General features: G+C 37.1%; 1 protein-coding gene across 1 annotated transcript; it reads left to right on the top strand.

Annotated features, from left to right (window-relative positions):
• The first annotated feature begins 555 nt into the window (after positions 1-555).
• LOC138223967 (polymeric immunoglobulin receptor-like) lies at positions 556-22,054 on the top strand. Its single transcript, XM_069180148.1, has 6 exons — positions 556-634; positions 2,100-2,318; positions 3,755-4,051; positions 4,517-4,688; positions 19,508-19,599; positions 22,044-22,054. Exons 1-6 carry the CDS (start codon positions 556-558, stop codon positions 22,052-22,054), a joined length of 870 nt encoding a protein of 289 aa, XP_069036249.1.
• The last annotated feature ends 799 nt before the right edge of the window (positions 22,055-22,853 follow it).

Raw genomic sequence — 22,853 nt, 5'->3', positions numbered from 1 at the left:
ATGTTGACAGCCAAATCACTGAATTATTATATACCTGTAGAAACTATCTATGATTTACAGTATGCAATCAGGACAGCAATCGCATCAGTGTTTTTGTATCACAAAGTGACAAAAGTGACAAAAATTGGACTGCAGTAATGGCTTGGAGGCTATATTTTCTTAAGCTTTGCACATACTAGAGGACTTGTATTGAGCTGGTCTGTGGGAACACAAGTGAATCTGGGGGATTTAACAGGTAGAAGGGTGCAAGCACCTTTAAAGTTGCCAGGTGGTGTAGTCAGCTACAGCTTCTGCAAGTTCTCACCATTGTGACTTCTGTCGTTTTTGGTGTACCAATAGCACAGTCTTCCATACACAGCAACTGCAATCACTGACCAGCAGGTGGGTTTAGGAAAAGAGAGAAGAACTAAGGGTACCACAACAACAGTGTGGCAATGGCTTATAGGAGTACTGGAGGAGAGAAGCATGGTGTCGAGGATGTCTGAAAAAGAGGACAAACCGTGGAGAGGCAGGAGAGCGGAAAAAGACCCATATGCATAGTGCCGGAACAGGGAAATGGCCCGGGCTCAGCAGTTCAGGAGTAGTATAGAAACCTATGCCCTCAGGCAGCGGACGTGGGGCAACCTGGTGCTAGGCGAGTCTCAGGACATCCGAACAACAATGCTGAGCCAAGCAGAATAAGAGATCCGGAAATATATAGCCCCAGAGAGAGAGACACCGGAAGGACAGCAAAGCCCAGTAAACCAGGGACAGGACAGAGCAGGAGCGCCTTCTGGCTGCAGAGGGCGTGACACATGGGGAATGGAAAACATAATTCCAGCAGGAATGTGGACACAACAACAAGACTTCATTGTAAGCACATCAGAGAAGAAATCAGAGCATAAGAGAACAGTGAGTTAGGTCGCTTCTGTACAGCATGCCAGAGTGTTAGAAATCATGTTTTGTACCTTACAATTAAAGGGCAGACCAAAGGCCATCTTGCTCCAAGAGCTTCGTTGCTCATGGTTCTCCTGAAGAACTGAATTTCCCTGCTGATTACATTTGGGCAGAAGAGTGACAGTTGAGTTTATTGTCCGAGATGTCTCTCTTTCTATTTCTATTTCATGAAGCAGGTTTAATGAATGATTTTCTCTAGTTATTTGGATAGACTTAACACAATAGCTGAGTTCAGGATAACTGTTTTTTGAAGGCAAACTCAAGTTTAGATTATCGGTTAAAGCAACTCGGGTTTAAACAATCTGGCTAACTGCGTGTTCACACCACACTTAAGACCTGTCATTCACCACAAATATAGAATTAAAATAAACCAAATGCTTGAAATATGTTCATCAGCGCTCACAAGCCTTTAATAGCTGTGTGTGGTTGCTTCCCTTGTCCAAAGCCAAATTAAATGCCTCTCAGATTAACAGTCATAATTAATAAATACAAAACACCTAAAAGATATATTATCCTGAGCTCTTACTTATCTTTTTATGAGAGGAATGACAAATAATCACTGGCACCAGCTGTAGAATAAACACTATATTTTTTATCTCAAGAGGGTTTCTATTGTAGAGTTACTAGTTGGTAGTTTGATGTGGATATTCATTTGTTGTTTCACATGGCTTCAGTCTAAACACAGTACGTTGTGTCTAGTGTGTAAGGTCTTATGGGTACATGACATAAGGACACTCTCTTTCAAGAAAATTCATATTACTAGTTTGGGTAATAATGTATGAGAAAGGATTTTGTAAAACACAAATTTTGAAAGTATTATCATGTAATATTATTATTATTAATAAACTGGAGCACCCTGAGGAAACCCACATGAACCCAGGGAGAACAAAGAAACTCTGCTGTCATTCCCCCTTGGGAACTGAACCCAAGGCCCCCATACTGTAAGGCAATGATACTCAGCACTGTGCCATCACATAAGATGTTTCTAGATTTGAAAATGTTTTGAAATGTTTTAGAAATGTTGATGAACTGGACTTTTGTCATTTCAGGTACTAGCACCATGCGTACAGTAAAAGATTTCAGTGTGTTCAAAGGAGGAACTGTAACCATCCCCTGTGAGTACGATCACAAATACACATCCAACAGGAAATACTGATGTAAAGGAGCCGAGTGGGTTTTCTGTACGATTCTAATACAAACTGGATCTCAAGTAAAAGAGGGCAACAGAATATCAATCTGTGATGATGTCAACAAGCAAGTCTTCACTGTGACTATGAGGAACCTGGAGCCGCACGACTCAGGCTGGTACTGGTGTGCTGTAGAGATAGGTGGAAAGGAGACACCTGATGACAGAACCTATCTCTACCTTACAGTCACTGATGGTAAGTCATCTCAAACAAGAGACATGCCAAATAAAAATAATTTATAATACAGTATCTCATGTGGCTAATACGTAGACCAAATATTTTCTAATTTCATAATTTAGGGAGGTGGGAGTCCCATACAAGGACACTCTCACTATTACTGTACTGATACCGTCCCATGAAGGCTTTAATCTGCTCTCCATTGCTGGTACTCTGCTGGTATAAGGATAAACTGGAGGAGGCAATGTGTAAGGATAGCTCACACTCTGCATGGGAGGGTATTGGGTCTATGGTGGGAATGCACAAGAACAGAGGCAGCAGTATTAACACAGGTGGTAACTTAGACGCTGACTTTGCTGATGATCTGAATCAATTTTATCTTCAGTTTGACATACATAATTTTTGGGATGAAATTAATGCGTTCAGGGGCAGGATCTCTGACTGTGCCATTAGAATTGATGAGTCTAAGGTTTGTAAATGGTTCAGTCAGATTAGGAGTCTGCGTCCTGATGCAGTTGGGGGAAGTGTATCGAAAAGGTGTGTAGTGAACACTTAAACTGAACAGATATCAGTTATAAGAGATGATATTGGACAATAACACATTAATTGCTAAAGAAGATTAACATTCTATTGATTTATTGGTGATAAACACTGAATTTTCAGTACTGCTCCAGTGTATTGGTACATTTTTGTTTATTTTTATTCTGGCCATCTGGCTGGATTTATAAAATTGCAAGAGTTAACATTATGTGAACTATTTGTTTGTATTGTAAATATAAATGCAGATTATAAGACAGGATTGTACTGCAGAGTCATTAAGTCAGCAGATGCTTTTAATTGTGAATTAAGTGCCAGCAAGCATATGTACAGGTTAAAATTAGGTGAATAACCCTTTTGTTACACTAATTTATTGGATCCATAACACATCACAAATGAAACAAATAGACTACAGATTTTAGAACCATTTAGTTTATGAAAATGAAACCAAAGTCTAAATTTCAGAAATGCAAAAATAATATTTTCATAATTTCACAGTATTGGTGATCAGTCTATTTCAGAAATCCATGTGTCCACTGCAATGAAGAGTAAAGTGTCCTGTTTTGCAATTAATGTGTTATTAACAAGTCTCAATTGTTCTGTGTTAAGTTAATTTAACAATATGTTGAAGGGTACTCATGTAGCTTTCCCCTGAGTGCTTGCTTGTCAATGTTCAAGGTGTTCAAGTAGGTAGCTGCTTCAGCATGTGTATGCTGCAAGTAAAGGTTTATTACATGCTGAAAAGAGAAGAAAAGAAACAGAACACTTCGGCTGTAGTGCCTTCTCCAGGTGTGACACCCAAAGGATGTTCACTAGCGTTCTACCACTTGGGGTTTGAAGGGAGTTAATAAATCTGGACTCTTAATCAAATTATCTGGACCACAGAGTTCAGTCACCTCTTGTTTCTCTGTTGGCAGACACTGCAGGACTGACAGTGGCGAATCCCACAGTAACTGCTGAGGAAGGAAAGAGTGTCAGTGTCCAGTGTCACTACAGCGACAGGCACACAAACAGTGTGAAAATGTGGTGTAAGAGTGAATGCAGGAGCTCCTGTAAGACAGCAGATCGGACTGGTTCCTCAGTCCTGATCAGAGACTACAGAGCACACAGAGTTTTCATTGTGACTCTGGGGGGACTGCAGAGGAGGGACACAGGCTGGTACCGCTGTGTTGCAGCACAGGAATGGGTGCCTGTGTACCTGAATGTAACTGAGGGTAAGAACTATAGTGTGAGAAAACACCATTCTTATGCAATATATATGAGACCTTCGGGAAGTCACAATAAGAATGAATGCAATTCAATTATTTTTTCCCTTAGTTATCAAAATGAATGTATCACTTTCCCAATGCCTTGTTTATCAGTTTTCCCTGATGTGGACTACGCTGATGTCCAGTACTTGGTATTATACCTGACAGCATTATATTCATGATGTGACTGAATCAGTTTGAATCATAATTTGTGATGATAGAACACATATACTGTTACATGTGTGCACAGTAAATGTTGTACAGTAAAATGCTAACACAATGTCAAGAGGTTCTCTAATTTGGATGTTTTTCTTAAATTGTTCACAAATACATTTCTTAATTTCTTTTAACAATTTGAAAGAAAAGATAAAAGAATCAGACTCAGTATATTACAATTATTAAACCCTGTGCATTGCTTATGTTCTCTCACAGCAACAGTAACATCACCAGCACCAGCACCGGTGTTATTTACATCTACAGTCCCACTCCAGTCTTCAGCTCTACCATCTGAGGCTGATGATCGTGATCAGCAGGAATCCAGCAGCTCAGAAGATGATTACAGGGATGCCAACAAATCACATATTAACCACTGGAAATCCAACAGGTGAAAAAAAAAAAGTTTCCTGTTTTTATCTGATACTTCTTTTACATATCATACAGTATACTATTATCTTCATAATTTTGAAACTTTGAAAGTGAGATTTGTTAAATAACAAGTGAGAATTAGTATGTTGTTATTATAGATAAATATTTAAAATGAGGTAAAAAGGAAATAATATTAATGGAGATATACTCTTTATTAGTATCCTCTACCAAGAAAGGTATTTAGCTAATATACACATACTGACAGCTACTTTCTGGAGTTATTAATATGTTAAGTGTATTGCCCAAAAGCAGATACCAGGGACTCAGGTCACAGGTTTGACACACAGAGCACACAGACACCCTGCTATTGGTTTAAACTGTTTTTCAAGTCTCCCTAACATTGCATAATGCCTTAATTCTGACTGTGGAAAGAATGTAAGAGTACTATATTTAACACTCGTTCCTCAGAAAATAAAATAGTAGTATTTACCAAAGTTATAGGTGGGACAGATGACAATAAGGTTTTGAAGGTGAACAATGAGAATTTTTATTTTTGTGAAGTGAGGCTTAGTGATACTGTTCCATTATTTTAAAAATAGAAAGAAAAAAACATATTTTTCATTTGGCAGATTGAGCACCTCAAGATGCTTTTACTGTAGCTCATCATTCTTTTAATTAATCTTCTGTAACGTTCTTCTTTAGACTTTTATGCTATTCAAGTAGACATTTATATTACTGTATATACAGATGCAGCCATTCAAAATGCGCGGGCGATACCGCATTATTTCGCGGTGCGCTTTACGCGGTCTACCGCGAGTTACCGTAAATTCTCCTATAATACCGCAATTAAAATAATAGTATCCGGAATTTCCGCAAGGTGTAGCTAATAAAGCTCAACCTCTCATGTTTGAGCTGTCACCATCAAAGTCTTTAACGAAGATATTACTAATAGTATTAATAATGAATGACTTTGGACAAGCTGTAAACTCAAAGTATTGCCCTGGTCCACATTCTTTTTTTCATTGACCGTCTTTGTAAAAGTAACACCACAGCATTTCGCAATCACGCATTTGTTTTCAATCATGCAAAGTACAGAAATTTTTGGGAATCGATTCACCATGCCATTCACATGCTCATAAAAGAGATTGATTTAGGAACATAAACATATTACCATATGCAAACTGTACTTTATACATTATGTAATTGTATATTTAATATCTTAACTGTGCCCGTTTAAGTACTGAATATTTATATGGAATTTTACCATTGAAGGGAAATCTTAGTACCTGAGCATAAAAAGAATAGGAGCATACTGTAACGCGTGTGAAGGCCATAAACGATATTCATTTTGGAACTTAAACATACAGTATATGGCTGGTCTCAGTACTTTAAAGAAAACATACACACCAGTATTCCATTTCTCCCTAAACATTTTAAGCATCGAAGTCTTTAACTAACGTGATACTGGAGTCAACAAGCATACTTTTAGAATTTGATTAAAAGGAAATATAATATGGAATCGCGTATCTAAAGAAATTAATAATGATATAATTATATTCATGTACCGCAACACAAAAATAGTACATGCTGTACATTGTCTGTTGATAATGTTTCTGTAGTGCTTTTTCAGCACTCTTCATGTGAGCTTGCCGGTGGCACTGTGGGTGAGGTTCCTGACTCCCATGTCACATGGTCTGTGATTGAATCCAGCTGGAGCCTTGAATTTTTTTTAACAAACATTTCTTTGAAAAAATGAAACGTTTCCCTGAGTCAGAGATTAAATAAAACTTCACTCGCACTAAACAAATTTATATTTCTAAATATCACAACATGATCGAATTTAAGTCATTTTAATAACAATGAATAGTCACCTAGGCGTTACAATATAAACATTTATATTGATTTAAATTGCAAAAGCTGGTTTAAATATATGTGTTTTTTGATTCACAATCAGACAAATGCAACATAAATTGATATCTTTGTCTTCTAAGTATCTAAATAAACTTTCAGCATAGCTTTCTCCCCGTTTAGATTTATTTTTCTTGGGATCTTGGGATCAAACATGGAAAGATTAGATTGTAATCGTTTTTATTTTTAAATGTATTTTTAAATACATTTTAGAAAAGTGTAATCTATACTAAAAAGCTGTACACCACCTGCTATAAAGATACATATTGTGATACTTTTGGGTTCGGATAGGACAGACACAAGAACTCAGACTTATATAGTTAAAGCATGTTAAAGCCATGAATTTATATATCACCTTTAAAAGTGGCATCTCAAAGCATAGTAAATACCCAACACTGATTGTACCCATCTGTCAAGAGGGGGGGAGGGCGAGCGAGAGAGCCAGGACAGACAGGCAAATAAGATACACTCCACAGACATTCACAACAGCGACATATCATAAAACGTTTGCACATATAGTTAAGTTATTACTTGGTTTTCAAAGTGCAATGAAATACAATATTGTTGTTGTTGCTGTTATTGTTGTTTTTATCATGTAAAGCGTTTTGAGAAGCCACCTTAAAAGGCGATATATAAAAGCGCTGATTCTTATGGAATGTGTTCCGCCGGGGATTCAACAATTTTTTAATTTTTTTTTAATCTCGTATCTAAGGAAATAGCAGTATAACCTTCTTCATGCACAAACAGTGGCATGTTACATTATTTAATTTGGGTGTCTCCTCTTGCCAGAAAGCTGTAAATTGCATTTTGAGTGCGGTTTTTGACTTTTTTTAAATTGCAACCCATAAATAAAGCTGATACTGTTTAGACTTATATAGGATTTAGACATATTAGGATTATATACTTTGTGAAAAGTGATCGTCTTTTAACCTTTTCTGTGAATTTGCTTGTTATCTAACAAATGCATACTTTTAGAATTTGATTAACAGGGAATATAATATGGAATTGCGTATCTTAACAAATTAATAACGATATCATTATATTCATGTACTGTCTGGTGGAATAAACTGAAGAGGTTAGTTAATGCGACACGGAATTATTAAGAATTATCACCTCTTTTTACAATTTAGAACAAATGAGAACATTCCACTCAATCACCTGCTAATTCGTTTTACACCACTGGACGACAGGAGAATGTGACTGTACTTTATCTGTTCAGAATGTGTGTTTTAATCAATACAGTAATGGATTAAAATCGCAATCGCGTGTTTAATTAAATGCCTTTTTTGATTCACAATCTGAAAAAGAAAACCACGGTAAAGTCACCTTGAATTTTAAAAAATGATTTTGGCACGCCTGTAGCATTTTCACGAAACCTCCTAGAGTTGTGAGAACACTTGCTTTGTGTATAAAGTACATTGTGAATGTTTTCACAGTCTTTAATTTGTCGTTTTTATGCCATTTTTTTTACCACGCATGAATATTCCTATGTCCGTATCTTTGCAAGGGAATTAGTGCGAATTGCAATACTAATTAAATGACCGCGGGCACTTTCCACCCCCTCTACATTCTCAGAGTAGAACAGACTAACCTTCTCATGAAAGATGGTCCACCCCCGCCCCCCACGGACAGGAAAAGTGCCCACAGGCACTTAAACTTAATATGGTCAGTAACAGTAAACAGTAACATGGTCAGAAGGAGCACGTACAAACGTTTCCGAAATAACCACATGTAAGACACTGATGCTTAAAATGTTTAGGGAGAAAGTGGAATACTGGTGTGTATTTTTTCTTTAAACTACCAATACCAGCCATATACAGCCTGTAAAGTAGGGATTTCTATATGTCTTTATTTAGTGGTTACATTAGTGACAATGGCTAAACTTTTAGCTTCAGTAACACGTATGCCGTATGGCATACATGTTTGTTTTGGGTTTTGCTTGTTCACATATCTCCCCTTTTTATAAAACAACATGGTTGAAAACTGTATACACAATATATATATATATTTATATTGATTTAAATTCCGTTTAAATCGCCTTTATTTAAAACCCATAAATAAAGCTGATACTGCTTAGACTTTTAATTATTTAAAACTGTATTACAGCAGCACAATGCACAATGCAACGTAAATCGCTATCTTTGTCTTCTGTATATTAATGTTCACCTCCCTGTCCAGCAAATTAACAATAGTAATAATAATGAACTTTATTGTATATGGCGCCTTTAAAGGTGGCTCCTCAAAGCGCTTTACAGGTTAAAAACAATAACAACAAAACTGTAGGGCTGGGCAAACGCTTTTTTTTAAGAAATACAAAATGAGATATAATGATGTGTTCCAGCTTAGACATTAACGAAGAGCATAACACGTGGGTGGCGTAGAGGTCGGCTCTGGCTTTCCCATCTACTGTATACATGTATACACTGCAAGTACAACCCCCCTCTCTGCGGAAGTGCTGGCTGTGACGAATTAAACCGGTTTCACAGGTATTTTCAAAGTAGAAGGGGGCGAGATTTCCAGCGAAAGACACCTCCCCCCCTCAAAAACCCAGTAAGTACAGTACTTACTAGTTAAGAAAGCTAGGCTCCTCAATGAAATCGCTTTAACATGCTAATGCGTTGGTGTAACAGTCCGGGCATGGCAAGCTCCTAATGTCAACCCGACTACGGCGAAAGGAACCCTTCTTTCTTTGGAAGACAATGAACATATTTTAGCCCTAAGTGAATTAATAGCAAACATGGTTTACATAAAAGACATTTTTCCAAGAAAGTTTAGCCTTTGTCACTAATGAAACCACTAAAAAAAACATAAATATACAAATCTTAAGATTTTTAAAATACATGACTTTGCTAAAATTTATTTGAAAATAAAAACGATTACAAACGCCAGGGGAGAGAGAGAACAGGGGAGGGATGTTGGTTTTGCATAAGGGGCGGGGCTATGGAAATAAGGTCTGTTTGGGAATGTGGAGTTACATGTTTTGGCTGTTTGTGAATTATCGTTGTTGAGTAAGGAGTGTTGAGGTATTGATTTTGTGTAATGCTTTATGTTGAAAATTGAGGTGGATTTTGTTTATGATAAAGAGGATAAACTGGGATGGGAGGAGGGTTTGGTTTTGCATAAGGGGCGGGATTATGATAATTGGAGGAATTTGCTAGAGTTTAATGGTTTGATATATTTGATTTTGTATTGTGGTTGTTATGTATGTTTTTGGTTGGTATTATGTTTATATGGTTGTTTTTGTTGGTTTGTTGTTATTATGGTTATTAATAATATGATCTATAGTTGAAATCTGAGCCTTAATAAAAAGAAAAAGCATTTTCAGAGAGCAATTACGCTGTGTTTATGTAGAATAAGTGATTAGGTTTATGAGCAATCTAATTACTTATTCGTTTAAAACGCTATATAAAATAAAGTTTATTATTAATTTGCTGGACAGAGTGGTAAACATTATTATGCATAAGACAAAGATAACGATTTACATTAAAAGACATTTAATTAAACACGGGTTTGTGATTTAAATGGGAATGGGGGTGACAAAAACTCTTAATCTAAATAAAAATAAAATAAATAAGACAGGTTTCGATAGTTAATAGCCACTTTTTATGCACGAAACACAGGTGATTTTTCTTCCTCCTAATCAGTTTAGAAATCTGTGAACGCTGTAAGGTTTTTACTTCTTAATTAAACTTTTAAAATACACGTTTCGAATAGAAAGAAATCCTCTTCCTGGTACAGTATGTATAGCAAACCAGCACGTCTTTTTTCTCCAATCAGAGGGGTGTCAGATGGTGTCAGCCAATCACCATTCTGAAGCCCTACCATAATCTCTGGTATGGGGAGACCCAAGAATTCTCTCCAATAGTTTATGTAGATAGATGATAGATACTTTTATTGATCCCGTGAGGGAAATAAAGTAAATCATTTTCATTTTAGGAAATTATTAAATGCTCGGTTAAAAGCAAAGGAGACTGTCTGTTATAGTGGACATAAAAACAAGAGTTTGCTGCGGCGTTATTGGAAACCCAAATTTAACAAAAGATCGCTGGCATTATATCCTAGAAGACACAGATCGGCGCCAGACCGGGAGAATGCCCGCAGCGTAAAAGAAAATGCCTGATGAACTAGGGATTGGACAGTTTCCAAGTGCTTGTACAATCTATGGAAATATTCAAATACATGTGCAAAAGAAATAAACAAAATAATCATTAATTTCTTTATCATATTGGCTAGCTAATGTCCTCTCTTTGCTAGTTAGTGGCTGTGTTTCTGCGTTGGGTAGCAACGGGTGACTGTTCTCAGGCGGAAGATGTAAACAGCTTATTTTCTTGTTAAATATTTTTTTTAAATTAAAATTCATGTTATACAGCAATCGCATATTTGGGTACCGTTTCATAAAACTTTCATACTTAAAATGTTTAGGGAGAAATGGAAGACTGGTGTGTATTTTCTCTTTAAACTACCAAGACCAGCCATACACAGTACAGTTTACGTACATACAGTAATGTTTATGTTCCTAAATTAATAACGTTTATGACCTTCAGATGCGTTATGCTCCTCTTCTTTTTATGCTCAGCTACTAAAATTTCCCTTTAGTGGTAAAATTCCATATAAATATTCAAAACTAAGTGGATTAAAATGTCCACAGTAAAGACATTAAATGATTAAATCTTTTCACTACCAACCAATGCACCACGAGTGCCCCTGTCGGTCATTTTGGCCAGCCAATCACTTACCGCGGTGCCCCGCGGTGGCTTGTGGGTAGGTTACCGTACCACGGGTTTGTACCGCGCATTTTGAATGGCTGCATCTGTAGGAACAGGTAAAGGTTTATTCAATGCTGAAAGGAAAGGAAAAAGAGATGGAATGTTTCAGCTGTGGAGCCTTCTTCAGCTGTTTGTGCTGATGTAGGTCCCTACTCGAATTTATACTATATTACATGACCCACTCTTCCGCCTTTGTAGGAAGCTAGTCTCCTGTTTACGTTCAACATCCTACTGAAGGGAAAGACATTGTAGATATACAGAAAAACACAGCTGCTGCCCGTCAAGGCAATGGCTATGAGAAGCTATGAAGCTCCTAGCCAAATAGTAGCTGTTGCCCTGTCATACCTGATATTATCAAAATGATACCTTTTATTTGGTGAAAAAAACTTTGTGCATCTTGTGGAGAGGATGAGCTAAGAGCTGTATATCCTCAATGTAATATGTGCCTATGACCATTACCAGTTTTTAAATTACTTTAATGCATACAGTACAACTCTGATAATCTGGTTTCTTTTTTATTTCTTGTCTCTAGTTGTGCTTGTGTGGTGCTTGTATAAACCATAAAACTGTAATTCATTTTTTTTGTTGGACTGTTAGAAGGATCCTAATTTTAATGCTAGATTTTACAATTTTTATGAGATTCATGTTGTCTTTTGAATTCTCAGCACAAACTGTATATGCCCACACTTGACAAAGGACACATACTGGACCTTGTTATTATCCTGTGGTCTCCTGTTAGTGCCCTGCTCATTCTTGAACTGAGCATTTTGGATTCTCTCAAATCTAATTTATATAAGTCTGTTCAGATTTGTTTTTGAAAACCATTTTGATTCCAGCGTCCTGTGGCCCTCAGTTAGCTAATGCAATGGCTGGCAGTCTTCTTTTACAGGTCCTCATTAGAAATTTTATTTGGCCTCTAGATGATGCTGATTATCTTACAGATACAATCATTATGAATACATGGATTATCATCCAGCGCCCTTCGGCAAGCTTGAGTCCGTTAGCAATGTTCTTTTTAGAAACTAATATGTTCCTCCTTATCCATTGCAAATTATTCCCATTCAGTCTTTTCCTGATGGTTGAGGCATAAACAATGACATTAACTGCAGCAAAAATGACTTTTAGATTGTATTATTTTATTACTCTAAGACAGTAATATTACTGTGAGGTTCTTTTTGTCCTCTGAGTTGTCCTTTGTGAGAACCTGGAATGATGACAAGTCCTGTGTAGAGTCACCATGGTCTCCCATTTCTAGACTGACAGTTGATGCCTGGAGCTCCATCTGGAGATGTTTTGTAACTCTCTCCAGGCTGATGAGCATCCGCTACTCCTTTTCTGAGATCCTCTGAAATCTCTTTCGATCATAACATGATCCTAACCTGTTACTAACCTGAAATCTGTGGGTAAAGATGGATCGTACAAAATGTACAGTTTCAAGAATATACAGTACTTCAAAGCACAACATACTGGTCACATGTACCTAATAGGTCTCTCACCTGGGTCAGCTGGCCAACCCTGTTGCAGAGCAGCACAGTCTTCAACCTTATTTTGGCTGACAAATGAGCTACCATGCAGCCCACCTGCCCAGCACCTGAAACACCCCTCAGTACAGCCTAAACAGTGTTAGTTCAGGTGGGTAGCTGCGTCAGCATGCGTAGGCTGCAAAGGAACAAGTAATAGGTTTGCTTTCCCACACCTGAAGAAGGCTCCACGGCCGAAACGTTGTGTTCTCTTTCTTCTTTTTTTCAGCATGGAATAAACCTATTACTTGTTCCTAAACAGTGTTATTTCACACATACCTCACTCACTGAGTACCCCAGGACTGTATACAGTACCAGCACCATCTGTTGCTAATGAGAACTCCACTCTGGAAAACTGTAAGTTGAAAACTTATAGAATGGAAATTAAATTCTCATTTCTTGCCATGATATAATCTCCAACTGGTACCAGAATTAAAAAAGTTCCCCAAAACTACAAAATTTCACCTCAACACAGGACTTTAAACAGTACTTAAGTATGAGATTTCAAAGCGCATGTCATTGCCGGTTTATTATTTGAGTAATATGCTTAAGTAATTACAGTAGCATATGCATAAACAATAGGTAGGAAAACAATAATATTCCTGCTCATTTATGATACAGTAGAGTTACTTCTGTACAGTCATTAGGAACTATATAAAGTAATATCATGTACTTACCACACACAAGCCTTTATGACAGTTATCATAATAATTATGTTGACCTAAGCAGATGCATTCATTTCCCTAATTCTCTTTAGGCTGAATATATATATAAATATGAATATAAATGAATGTTTTTCCTCATGTCAATTATTGTAGTTTTGTGATTTATTTTCTCTGTAATTTGTGTATTGGAATGTATTTTGGAATTGCACAATTCATAAGAAAAGAGTCTACCTATTGAATTGTGCATTTTATACCATGAAAGGTTATTGGGAAGCCTGAATTTGCCAAAGTTTCAATTTATTTTTCTAAATCTTTGTGTTCATTCTGTTTGGATACTATGATAATACATCTGTCACGGAAGGCTCTTCTTCTGAGATCAGAGGACACAGCCTCCTGTGGAGGTTTGTAGTTCGGACCCTATGCAGAGTGGCATTACCCAGAAAAGGCAGGAGAAACACACTTGGGTTTATTAAAGGTGCAAGAATTCAGAGACAGTTCGTGATCCGGTGCTCAGGGGAATAAACAAGGCATCCAAGTCCAGGCGAATTCACAGGAAAAGTCAGGGTATAGTCCGTAGCTCCAGGCCAGGAAATGTATCCATCCAAACACACAGGAAACATGAACAATGCAGGTTCTCCAGGCCCTCGGCTCAGAGGTCAGGATGTCTCTGGTAAGGCCTATACCCTCATGCATCTCCGTAGCCTCGTAGTAGGCTGGGCAAACGATTTTTAATTTTTTTTAAAAAGATATAAAAAATGAGATATAATGATGTGTTCCTGCTTAACTTAGACATTGCACGACTTTAAAACCTATAAAAATGGGTTTCGAGAGTTAAAAACCACTTTTTATGCGCGAAAAACGGGTGATTTTTCTTCCTCGTGATCAGCTCAGAATCTCTGTGTACGCTGTAAGGTTTTTACTTCTTAATTAAACGTTTAAAATACACGAATTTCATAAAGACAACACACGTTTCAAAGAGAAAAAATCCCATTCTTTTCTCTTCCTGTTGTGTGAAACTCATCAGCAGGTCTTTTTTTCCCAATCAGAGGCTCTGAAAATAGCGTACCGCCCACTGCGCTCCGTCAGAGAGGGGCGCGGCACCGAGAGAGGGAGGAGGCGCGGAGCTCAGCAGTACAGAACGAACGTTCTACTGCCTGGAGCACTTATGGCAGCGATCGCGTCTGCATTTATTTAGTTTTTAAAATTAATCAAGCAATATGAAGCATCTCTTTTTACTTTTAAGTCACTTAATTATCATTAAGCACAGCTTTCTCACCACTTAGACTACTTTTTGATACCATCCTTAGACAAAGCAGAAACTTCTTGTTCTGTCTAATGACATTACAAGTGGAAAGATTACAGATTTTAATCGTCTTTAATTTTGTTACGTTATACATTTTAGAAACGTTTCATCCATACAAACACCACAAAACTATTCTCGATTGTATTTCTGAATGGTATGTTACACTTAGTTCACTGTTTTAATTACACCTAATTAAGAAAGTTAGGTGTTAGCATAAACTATTAGCAATCAATATTAAATTTAGCGCTGTAATAAGTTGTTGCACTTTCCCCCGCATCTTGTAAAAATATATTTTCATTGTTCAAATATACATTAAATCTGACTATCATATAATAAGTTAAAACTAAACAAAACTAAAGAAGAAATAGGGTTAAATATTTTGCTACAATGTTAACTGTTTATAAATAATAAATTGTATTAACTAAAGAGTAGGATGGTACAGTTGTTAGTATGCTTTTTGTTTTGTTTCTTTTTCATAAATACAACAGTAGTACCTGATGTCTCAGCGCCTTTCAAAATTAAATTATGCATGCAAACCTGTGAACTAGAAAGATAACTAAGATATCCATCCATTTTTAATGGTGGCAAAGTGGTTAGCATTGCTATCTTGGAGCACTGGGGTCCTAGATTCAATTCCTGCCATCCTGTGTGTGTGGGGTTTGCATGTTCTCTCTGGGTTACATGGTTTTTCTCCATATGTGTGATATGACTCCCTCTCGCACTCCAAAACATACTGGTAAGTTAATTGGTTTATGGGAAAACTGGCCCTGGTGTGTGTGTGTTTGTGTCTGTCTGTCCTGTGATGGACTGGCGCTATGCCCAGGGTGTATTCTGCCTTGTGTCCGTTGCTTACTGGGATAGGCTTCAAATCCTCTGTACTGGATAAAGAGATTAGAAATAGATGGAACTATACACAGTGTTAGAAACCCACTATGAAATGGCAGCATCTCACTGAGAATAAAATATTTTATAGTGCTGGCCTTTTCACCTCTCTTGCACATCAGTATCCATACCTAGTTATTTAAACAAATTACCTCTAATTATAAACATCTTAATATGCTGGCTCTGTGGATCCGCATCAGCTATGTTTGCCCATTCCTTCAATTCATGTGCATCCAACACACAGTTCAATACTAGTAACTGCACAAAATCTAAAATACAATCCTCATTTCAGTATCTATGTAAACATACAGGCTGTTAACTTCATCATCTTCATCAAAAGTATGCCTAACCCCATTAGGAAGTGTTCTTGTTATCAGTGTATTCCTTAGCTTTCCCAAAATTATCTTCTTCTTACCAACATCTCTAGTCTTTTATCCTGCAATAACTCAGCCAACACTTAAATCCCCAAAAGCTGCTTGTGTTAATTTCTTTAAATCACAAATATCATGTGTAAATACTGGCCATTTAATACTCTGCATTGTGGGATAATAGTTTATTTTAAAGGGAACTAGAGAAACTAAGAACTAGAGAAATTAAGAAAGGCTTTTTTTTCCTAGAATTAATAAATGCACATCCTGTTCACTGGGGAAATTAAATCCACACTGAGCAATCTTCAATATGTTCAGAATATGACAGCGAGAATCCTATCAGGGATGCATTACACCTGTTTTCAAGTCCTTGCACTGGTTACCTATCAGGTTTCGAGTCAACTTCAAATTCCTCATCCTCATTCTGTACCTACAGTATATGGCTTATTATCTGTCTACTCCCCTACCTTTGTCCGTCTGACTCTGGTCTTCTAGCTGTCCTCAAGAACATCTACATTCTGTGGGTGACAGGGTCTTCTCTAGCTGCACCTCAGAGTTCTCAATTTGTATTCCCAGTGATATCAGTCACGTACCCTGAGTGCATTTAAATCTAACCTCAGAACCTTTCTTTTCAGAAGACTTAGTGTCTGTATCTGCTTCATTTTCTAATTTTGGTAGCACCTCTAACTGCTTGTCTTTCTTATATGTATTTACTTTGTAATCTGTGGTCCTTTTATCTGTTTTTACATCTACTGTATTGCTTTGAGATGCCACCTTTAATGGTAATATATAAAATAAAGTTTTTTATTATTGTTATAGGGAAACATGATCAGATTTTCCCTGGTTCAGAAAAAAAAGATCTAAAGTATACTAGTTTGTCACTCTTCTCATTCCCTTTGCTAAATGACTTTTCATACTAATCTGATCAATCTAACTGCCAGTTTTCTGTGCTTTCTCCATCCTGCTAGATTTGCAATTATTCTGAAAATTTTCATCTTGAAATAACTCATTTCTAAATACCCTTTTCACTGTTAACATCTTGCAGCAACTCTGCGATAAAATATACACTTAGGTCAACCTGACAGTTCATCCTGCTACCAACATTAAATAAAACAAATCTTAAGATTTCTATATTTATGTCTTTATTTAGTGGTTTCATTAGTGGCAAAGGCTAAACTTTCTTGGAAAAATGTCTTTTATGTGTTGCGGAAAAAACTGACTTGCTTTAACAAAATATGTTTACAAGTCCTTTCACCTGGCAGTTTACCTAAATGCCCAACTATCTGAGAAGCACTCCATGAAACCATAGTTGCTATTAATTCATTTAGGGCTCACTGACAGAATTGCTGTTTTTTATGCATGTTAATTTCTGATTCCTCACTCTGTTTCATGTTTATAGATAAGACTATTGATCGCGAAGGGAAATTGATGTACATGTTTACATGTTCTTTTGTAACATACACCTTTTTGTGATTTTTTGTATATCTAAGCAAGTGTTCCTGCATCTCTCTTCTGCACTATAGGCATGGCTTTTATTCTGTTTGCTCCATTTCTAAAACTTTTTGCTCATGTGCATTTTTGTATTTTTTTTACACCTCTAGCACTTTAACGTCCTGAATTTTCATTTGCCTTAATTTGTAGAATGAATTTGAGTTTTAGCCTTAAAAATCTTAAGTTTTCACTATCTTTTGTTTCTTGTCCTACAACTGTTATTATTGATCACCATGACTTCATTCAGCCTTTCCTGAACGTCTATGACAGGCAGAGAGAGTATTGTTTCTGGTGCGATCTTTTGCAGCTGACATTTCACTGTTTTAAACGAACAAGAAATTAGATTGCTCATAAATCACTTATTCTATATAAACACAGCGTAATTGCCCTCCGAAAATCCTCTTTTTCTTGTTCGTTTTAGAGACCTTGATCGAAACTGATTTTAGATGTCAGAAAGGATTTATTTTCTGTGTATTTCCTACATTGCTTTGTCGAGATTTTAACTTTATATTTAGGCTCAGATTTCAACTATAAATCGTACACTAATTAATAGCAGTAAATACTGATGTTTTGCTCCCTCTTACCACAAAAATAGATATGTTTTGTAGCTGGGATGAACTTTATTTCGTACGCGTAGCTACTGCGATTTGGACACGAAGCGGTTAAAGATGGCGGCAAATCAGGCACCCAGAGAGGGGGGGGGGGCATCTTCTCGCCTCCATAACTAAAATGCCAAATAGGAGTGGCTTAAGCGACATACACAGTCGTGTAACTGACAGTTTGAGGTAGCCTATCGTGTAAGTTAAGCTTTCGAAACCCTGCCCCAAAGTCATGTGACTGATTTTTCGCCCTGTTTCGTTGGTTAAACGCAATGATCACAAGCACCACCATGGTTACTGGGATGTGTAGTTTTTAATTCCGTTTGAATTATAACTGTACGTACTGTCTTCATATTTGGCCAGGGCTTTAAAGAGAAGGCGCGCCAAAAAATTTCGGTGCCGTCGTCTCCGCTTTGAAGGTACCCCCGTGCTGGAAGAATTTGACCTCGGAACGTTTGCCCAGCGTACAACTTGTAGTAAGCAGGCCTTCGGACATCCATGTTCCAATGCTGTGCCCTGAGCACGGGATCCCCTAAGCTTACATACAGAAGTCCTAACAATACACACTAGGAGCTAATACAGCCATCAGACTAATAGACCTTAGGAAATGTTAGAGCGCCCTCTAAGGGAGAGATGCCAACCCTGACAACATCTTAACAAAGGAATACGTAGAGGTGATTTTCAGGCATGTGTGTCCAAAGAAACCGAATCTGGATCATGTCTGAAAACATCAAATCTGTTACTGAACAAAACTGACAGGTTCCAGCTGTTCATATTTTCCATCCATAAAGACAAGTAGAATCCCTGTGAATGGATGAAGGATCAAGGATCTCTCTAAGATGATAGTTTCCCTTTCCTGGCCAGGATTTCAAGATATTACTGATAATATACTGATAATATAACACAAGTATATTAATAATATTAAATATTAGATATTAATGACGTACTGTAATATTAATATTATACTTTTGTATGCAGTTTTTCACAGGGTTTCAAGTGCTTCAACAACTCTTATTTCAGAATGATATCAGAAGTCAATATTATAAACATCTTCCTCTTGCTCTTAATGATCATCTTTTTCCTTCTAGTCTTCTCCATTAATTTACAGATTTCAGATTTTCACGCTTAGGAATTTGTGCACTTGATTCTGGCCTCGTATCTGACTTTATGTGCCCATTTTCACAAGCTCTACCTACTTTCAGTTTGATATTGACCTTTACTTGTTCTTTTGCATGCTGATGAAGTTCCACACCATAACATTTTAATTTCTTTAAGACTGAACAATGACTTCTGAGATTATTTCCTTGGTACTGAATATTTCATGCGATTCCAACAGACACATACTGAATCCATTACTGATCACGCTTGGACTTCTTATCCTGCTTGTAATTGGAGTCATAGTCACCGGGATGACCTGGAACAAATGCAGTAAGTTTCTACTGATATTAATAGTTATGTTTGGATATATATTATTTAAATACACTGTACCATCTGTTGAGTGGAATGCACATATGTTTACACATCAGGGATGCTTTTTATTGCAAATTGACTTACATTTGCAAATATTTATTCAGTTATATTTGGGTAGATATCAATTCATTTTATTTGAGTACTGTTCATATTAATTAAATATATTATATCATCTGTTGACTGGAATGTGTGTATTTTTCCACATCTGGTAATATTTTTTTTTATTTAGCTGATGCTTTTATTCGAGTTTACCTATGTTTGCAAGTATTTATCCAGTACTGTTATTGAATCCATCTGAATGAATCTCTGCTGCTCCAGGGTACAGCAGCACAACTACCTGATACACTTGATTTGAACTCAGAACTTTCCACAGCCCTGGCCAGTACACTACACTCCTGAATCTCATTGCTTCTGCTTTTGTTTGCTCTTACATTAGCAACTGCAGAAACTACTGTTTGCTCACTATGAATTCAGCTTTCTTTGTGTCATTGCAGTTTATGAAATTGCAACATGCTCAGTGCATTGCAGTGCTGCCCAATGCACTATACAATCCTTGATTTAAGTTTAACTACATGTTCCTTTTAACTGCTTCCACACATTTCTAAACAATGTTAATGATGTGTCAACATAAACACCAAAGTCTCTAATAAGTAACTTCTTCAAGCTCACTGTTCATGTTAATTGCACACTGTACCTCATTACTTCTAATACTGGGTATCTGAGATCTAAGAGTTTCACTGTCTGTAAAAGTTACTGATGTGATTTTGCTCTTGTGTCTTTGTGCTACTGTGAAGCTTTAGCGTTGTCTCTTCCCAGTCAGTCTCTCCTGCACTAGAGTGTCACGGTTGTTTGGTCTACAGGGAGTAGTGCAAGTTGCTCTATATACACTGGTGGAGTAGCTGTGCTACAGTAGATTCAAACAGTGATGTAAAAGAGATTACTCAACCCACCTGCTGTGGCTCATATGATCATATTTTCAGTAGCTATTTGATATACTGTAAGCAACTCATGTGTCCAATTCTGGAAGAAAGCCGGGATATTATTCTTTATGGCATGGCAATAAATGCTTTTTCAAAGCCCCCACAACCTTAGATAGTGTCCCGGTATTTTTGGTATACTGTACATTTGTCCTTTTTTCTGTTTTGATTGAACACAGGACTGCCAAATCCTTGGGTATGTCTAAGTCTCTCTATTATGTTTTTGTCACTGTTTCTATGGTTTCACATTGTTTGAAAATCAAATTTGTTTTCTTATTGTGTCAGTACCTAAATCACTGACAAAGATCAGGAAGAGCAACATGGATGCCTGTCAGCCACCTTTGCTAACATCAGCCCTGCCTGTTACCAAGTTCTCAAAATAATGTGCAAACATTACTATGAACTACTGTGACTTTTTATTTGAGCATATTGAGAAGTAACGTCTGTATGTATTTGAGTTAACAGAGTACTGAACAAGGAATCAAATGTAAAAATAAACACATATTTACAGAAACTCAAAACACACACATTGCATCAGTTAGAGACCACCAGCCAGTGTTTCCCAGTGGAGTTCAGGTACCAGCCTGAATTACTCCTATGTCCTGGCTGATCCTGTATCCCTGCCTGTCTGGATTTTCCTAGTTGCCTATTTCCCTGATTTGGCTGTCCCGACCCCCTGGACTCCTATCAGGGAATCCATCATTTGCTCTAGTCTCCTCCACTGGACCAGCCTACTGAGTCCTGCAGACTGTGGGTTTGGTGTGGCTGCTGCACGCTGTCAGCACTCACACTCCTGTTCCCCTGGTGCTCACGTCACACTGGATTCATCCCACAGAGGGTGTGGCACTTCTGATCCCCCTGGTGTGTGAGCTGGCAGTGAGGTCTGCTGCTGTGTTAGACTCACAGTCCTTTTACTCTTGATGGCAGTGTTGAAAAGATGCTTTCATCAGTGTATCATTGTGTATACTACACTTGTACACTTCTCCAAAAACTAACTTGATTATTGTAATTCACTACTTTCTGGTGCTTGTGAACACGCTAGCAAATTGCAGAACTGAGCTGTTTGGATTCAAACTAAAACTAAAATACATGAGTATACTGTATATAATCTTAAACTGGCTCATAAGAGATTACTCAATAAGATTCAGAATACTGCTGCTCGCCTTTAAAAAATTGAGCTCCTGATTATATCAATTAACTATGTGGCACAGTGGAACAGAATTTTTCTTCTCTAAAAGCCTCACCCTTAGTTAGTGCTCAGAGCGCTTCTAAATATAAACGCTCTTACCTGCTTCTTTTCTTTCTCGCTCTGACAATATTCTCTTTATTTTTCTCTTGGCTTTACAGAGCGCGTTATTTTTCTTTTCTTTCACCTCCCACGCTGATTTCTCGCTAAAAAGTAACTGATTTCTCTGTCTGCTACAGATAGACAGTGACACAAACTGGTGTTTTATGTGAAATCTCAGTTTAGTCTTTTCCTTGCCTATACAGTATGTTTTGGAGGATATATAAAAAGGAAGCTTTTGACCAGCACCCCTTCTAAGCAGAAAATCTTTTCTCTGTTGCAGATCATCCATGATGCTGACCCACATGTGACTTACAGCACCCTGTCATACCAGAAGAAACCAGCTTCACAGAGAAAACCTGCAGCTCTTTGTCAGCCTGCGTTTTTGGGCTTTGACAATTCTCTGTACTCATTATAATGAATAGACACTCCTTACAATAAATAGATAGAGGACTGTGTCCACAGGAGACAACTGACTTCACTGGATTAAAATATTAGTCTTTCTTACTGCAGAAGCTTAATAATAATCAAACATATATTTCCCAGCTATAGCAAGTGCTAGTAGACTGTTAAACTACAGCAAAACACATGGATCAAGATAGAATAAATGTAATGAAGATTACAGTTATGCATACAAAAAGGATTATTTTCATATCAGCAAAAGTTAAATTGTAGTGTAAGATATTGGAGATCACTTGCATTGTTATTTAGTAATAAAACGTGTAGGGTTAAAAGTGAATATACACATTTAGCTGACTCGATCTATGATGCCTAAATCATTTTAAGAGATTGTAAATGAAAAGTATATTCTATCTGCTGAAATGGTATATTTCAAATAAAAATGATCAGCAAACTGTTTTGGTGATCTCTACACTTCATTTTGCCCTGGAAAGAAGATTTATTGCTATCGTTATTTTTTTGGATGTAATTTAATCCTACTTAATGAAACT

This window comes from Lepisosteus oculatus, chromosome 18 (assembly GCF_040954835.1).
Source record: "Lepisosteus oculatus isolate fLepOcu1 chromosome 18, fLepOcu1.hap2, whole genome shotgun sequence".
NCBI classification, from domain to species: Eukaryota; Metazoa; Chordata; class Actinopteri; order Semionotiformes; family Lepisosteidae; genus Lepisosteus; species Lepisosteus oculatus.
This window is presented reverse-complemented; position numbering and strand designations above follow the sequence as displayed.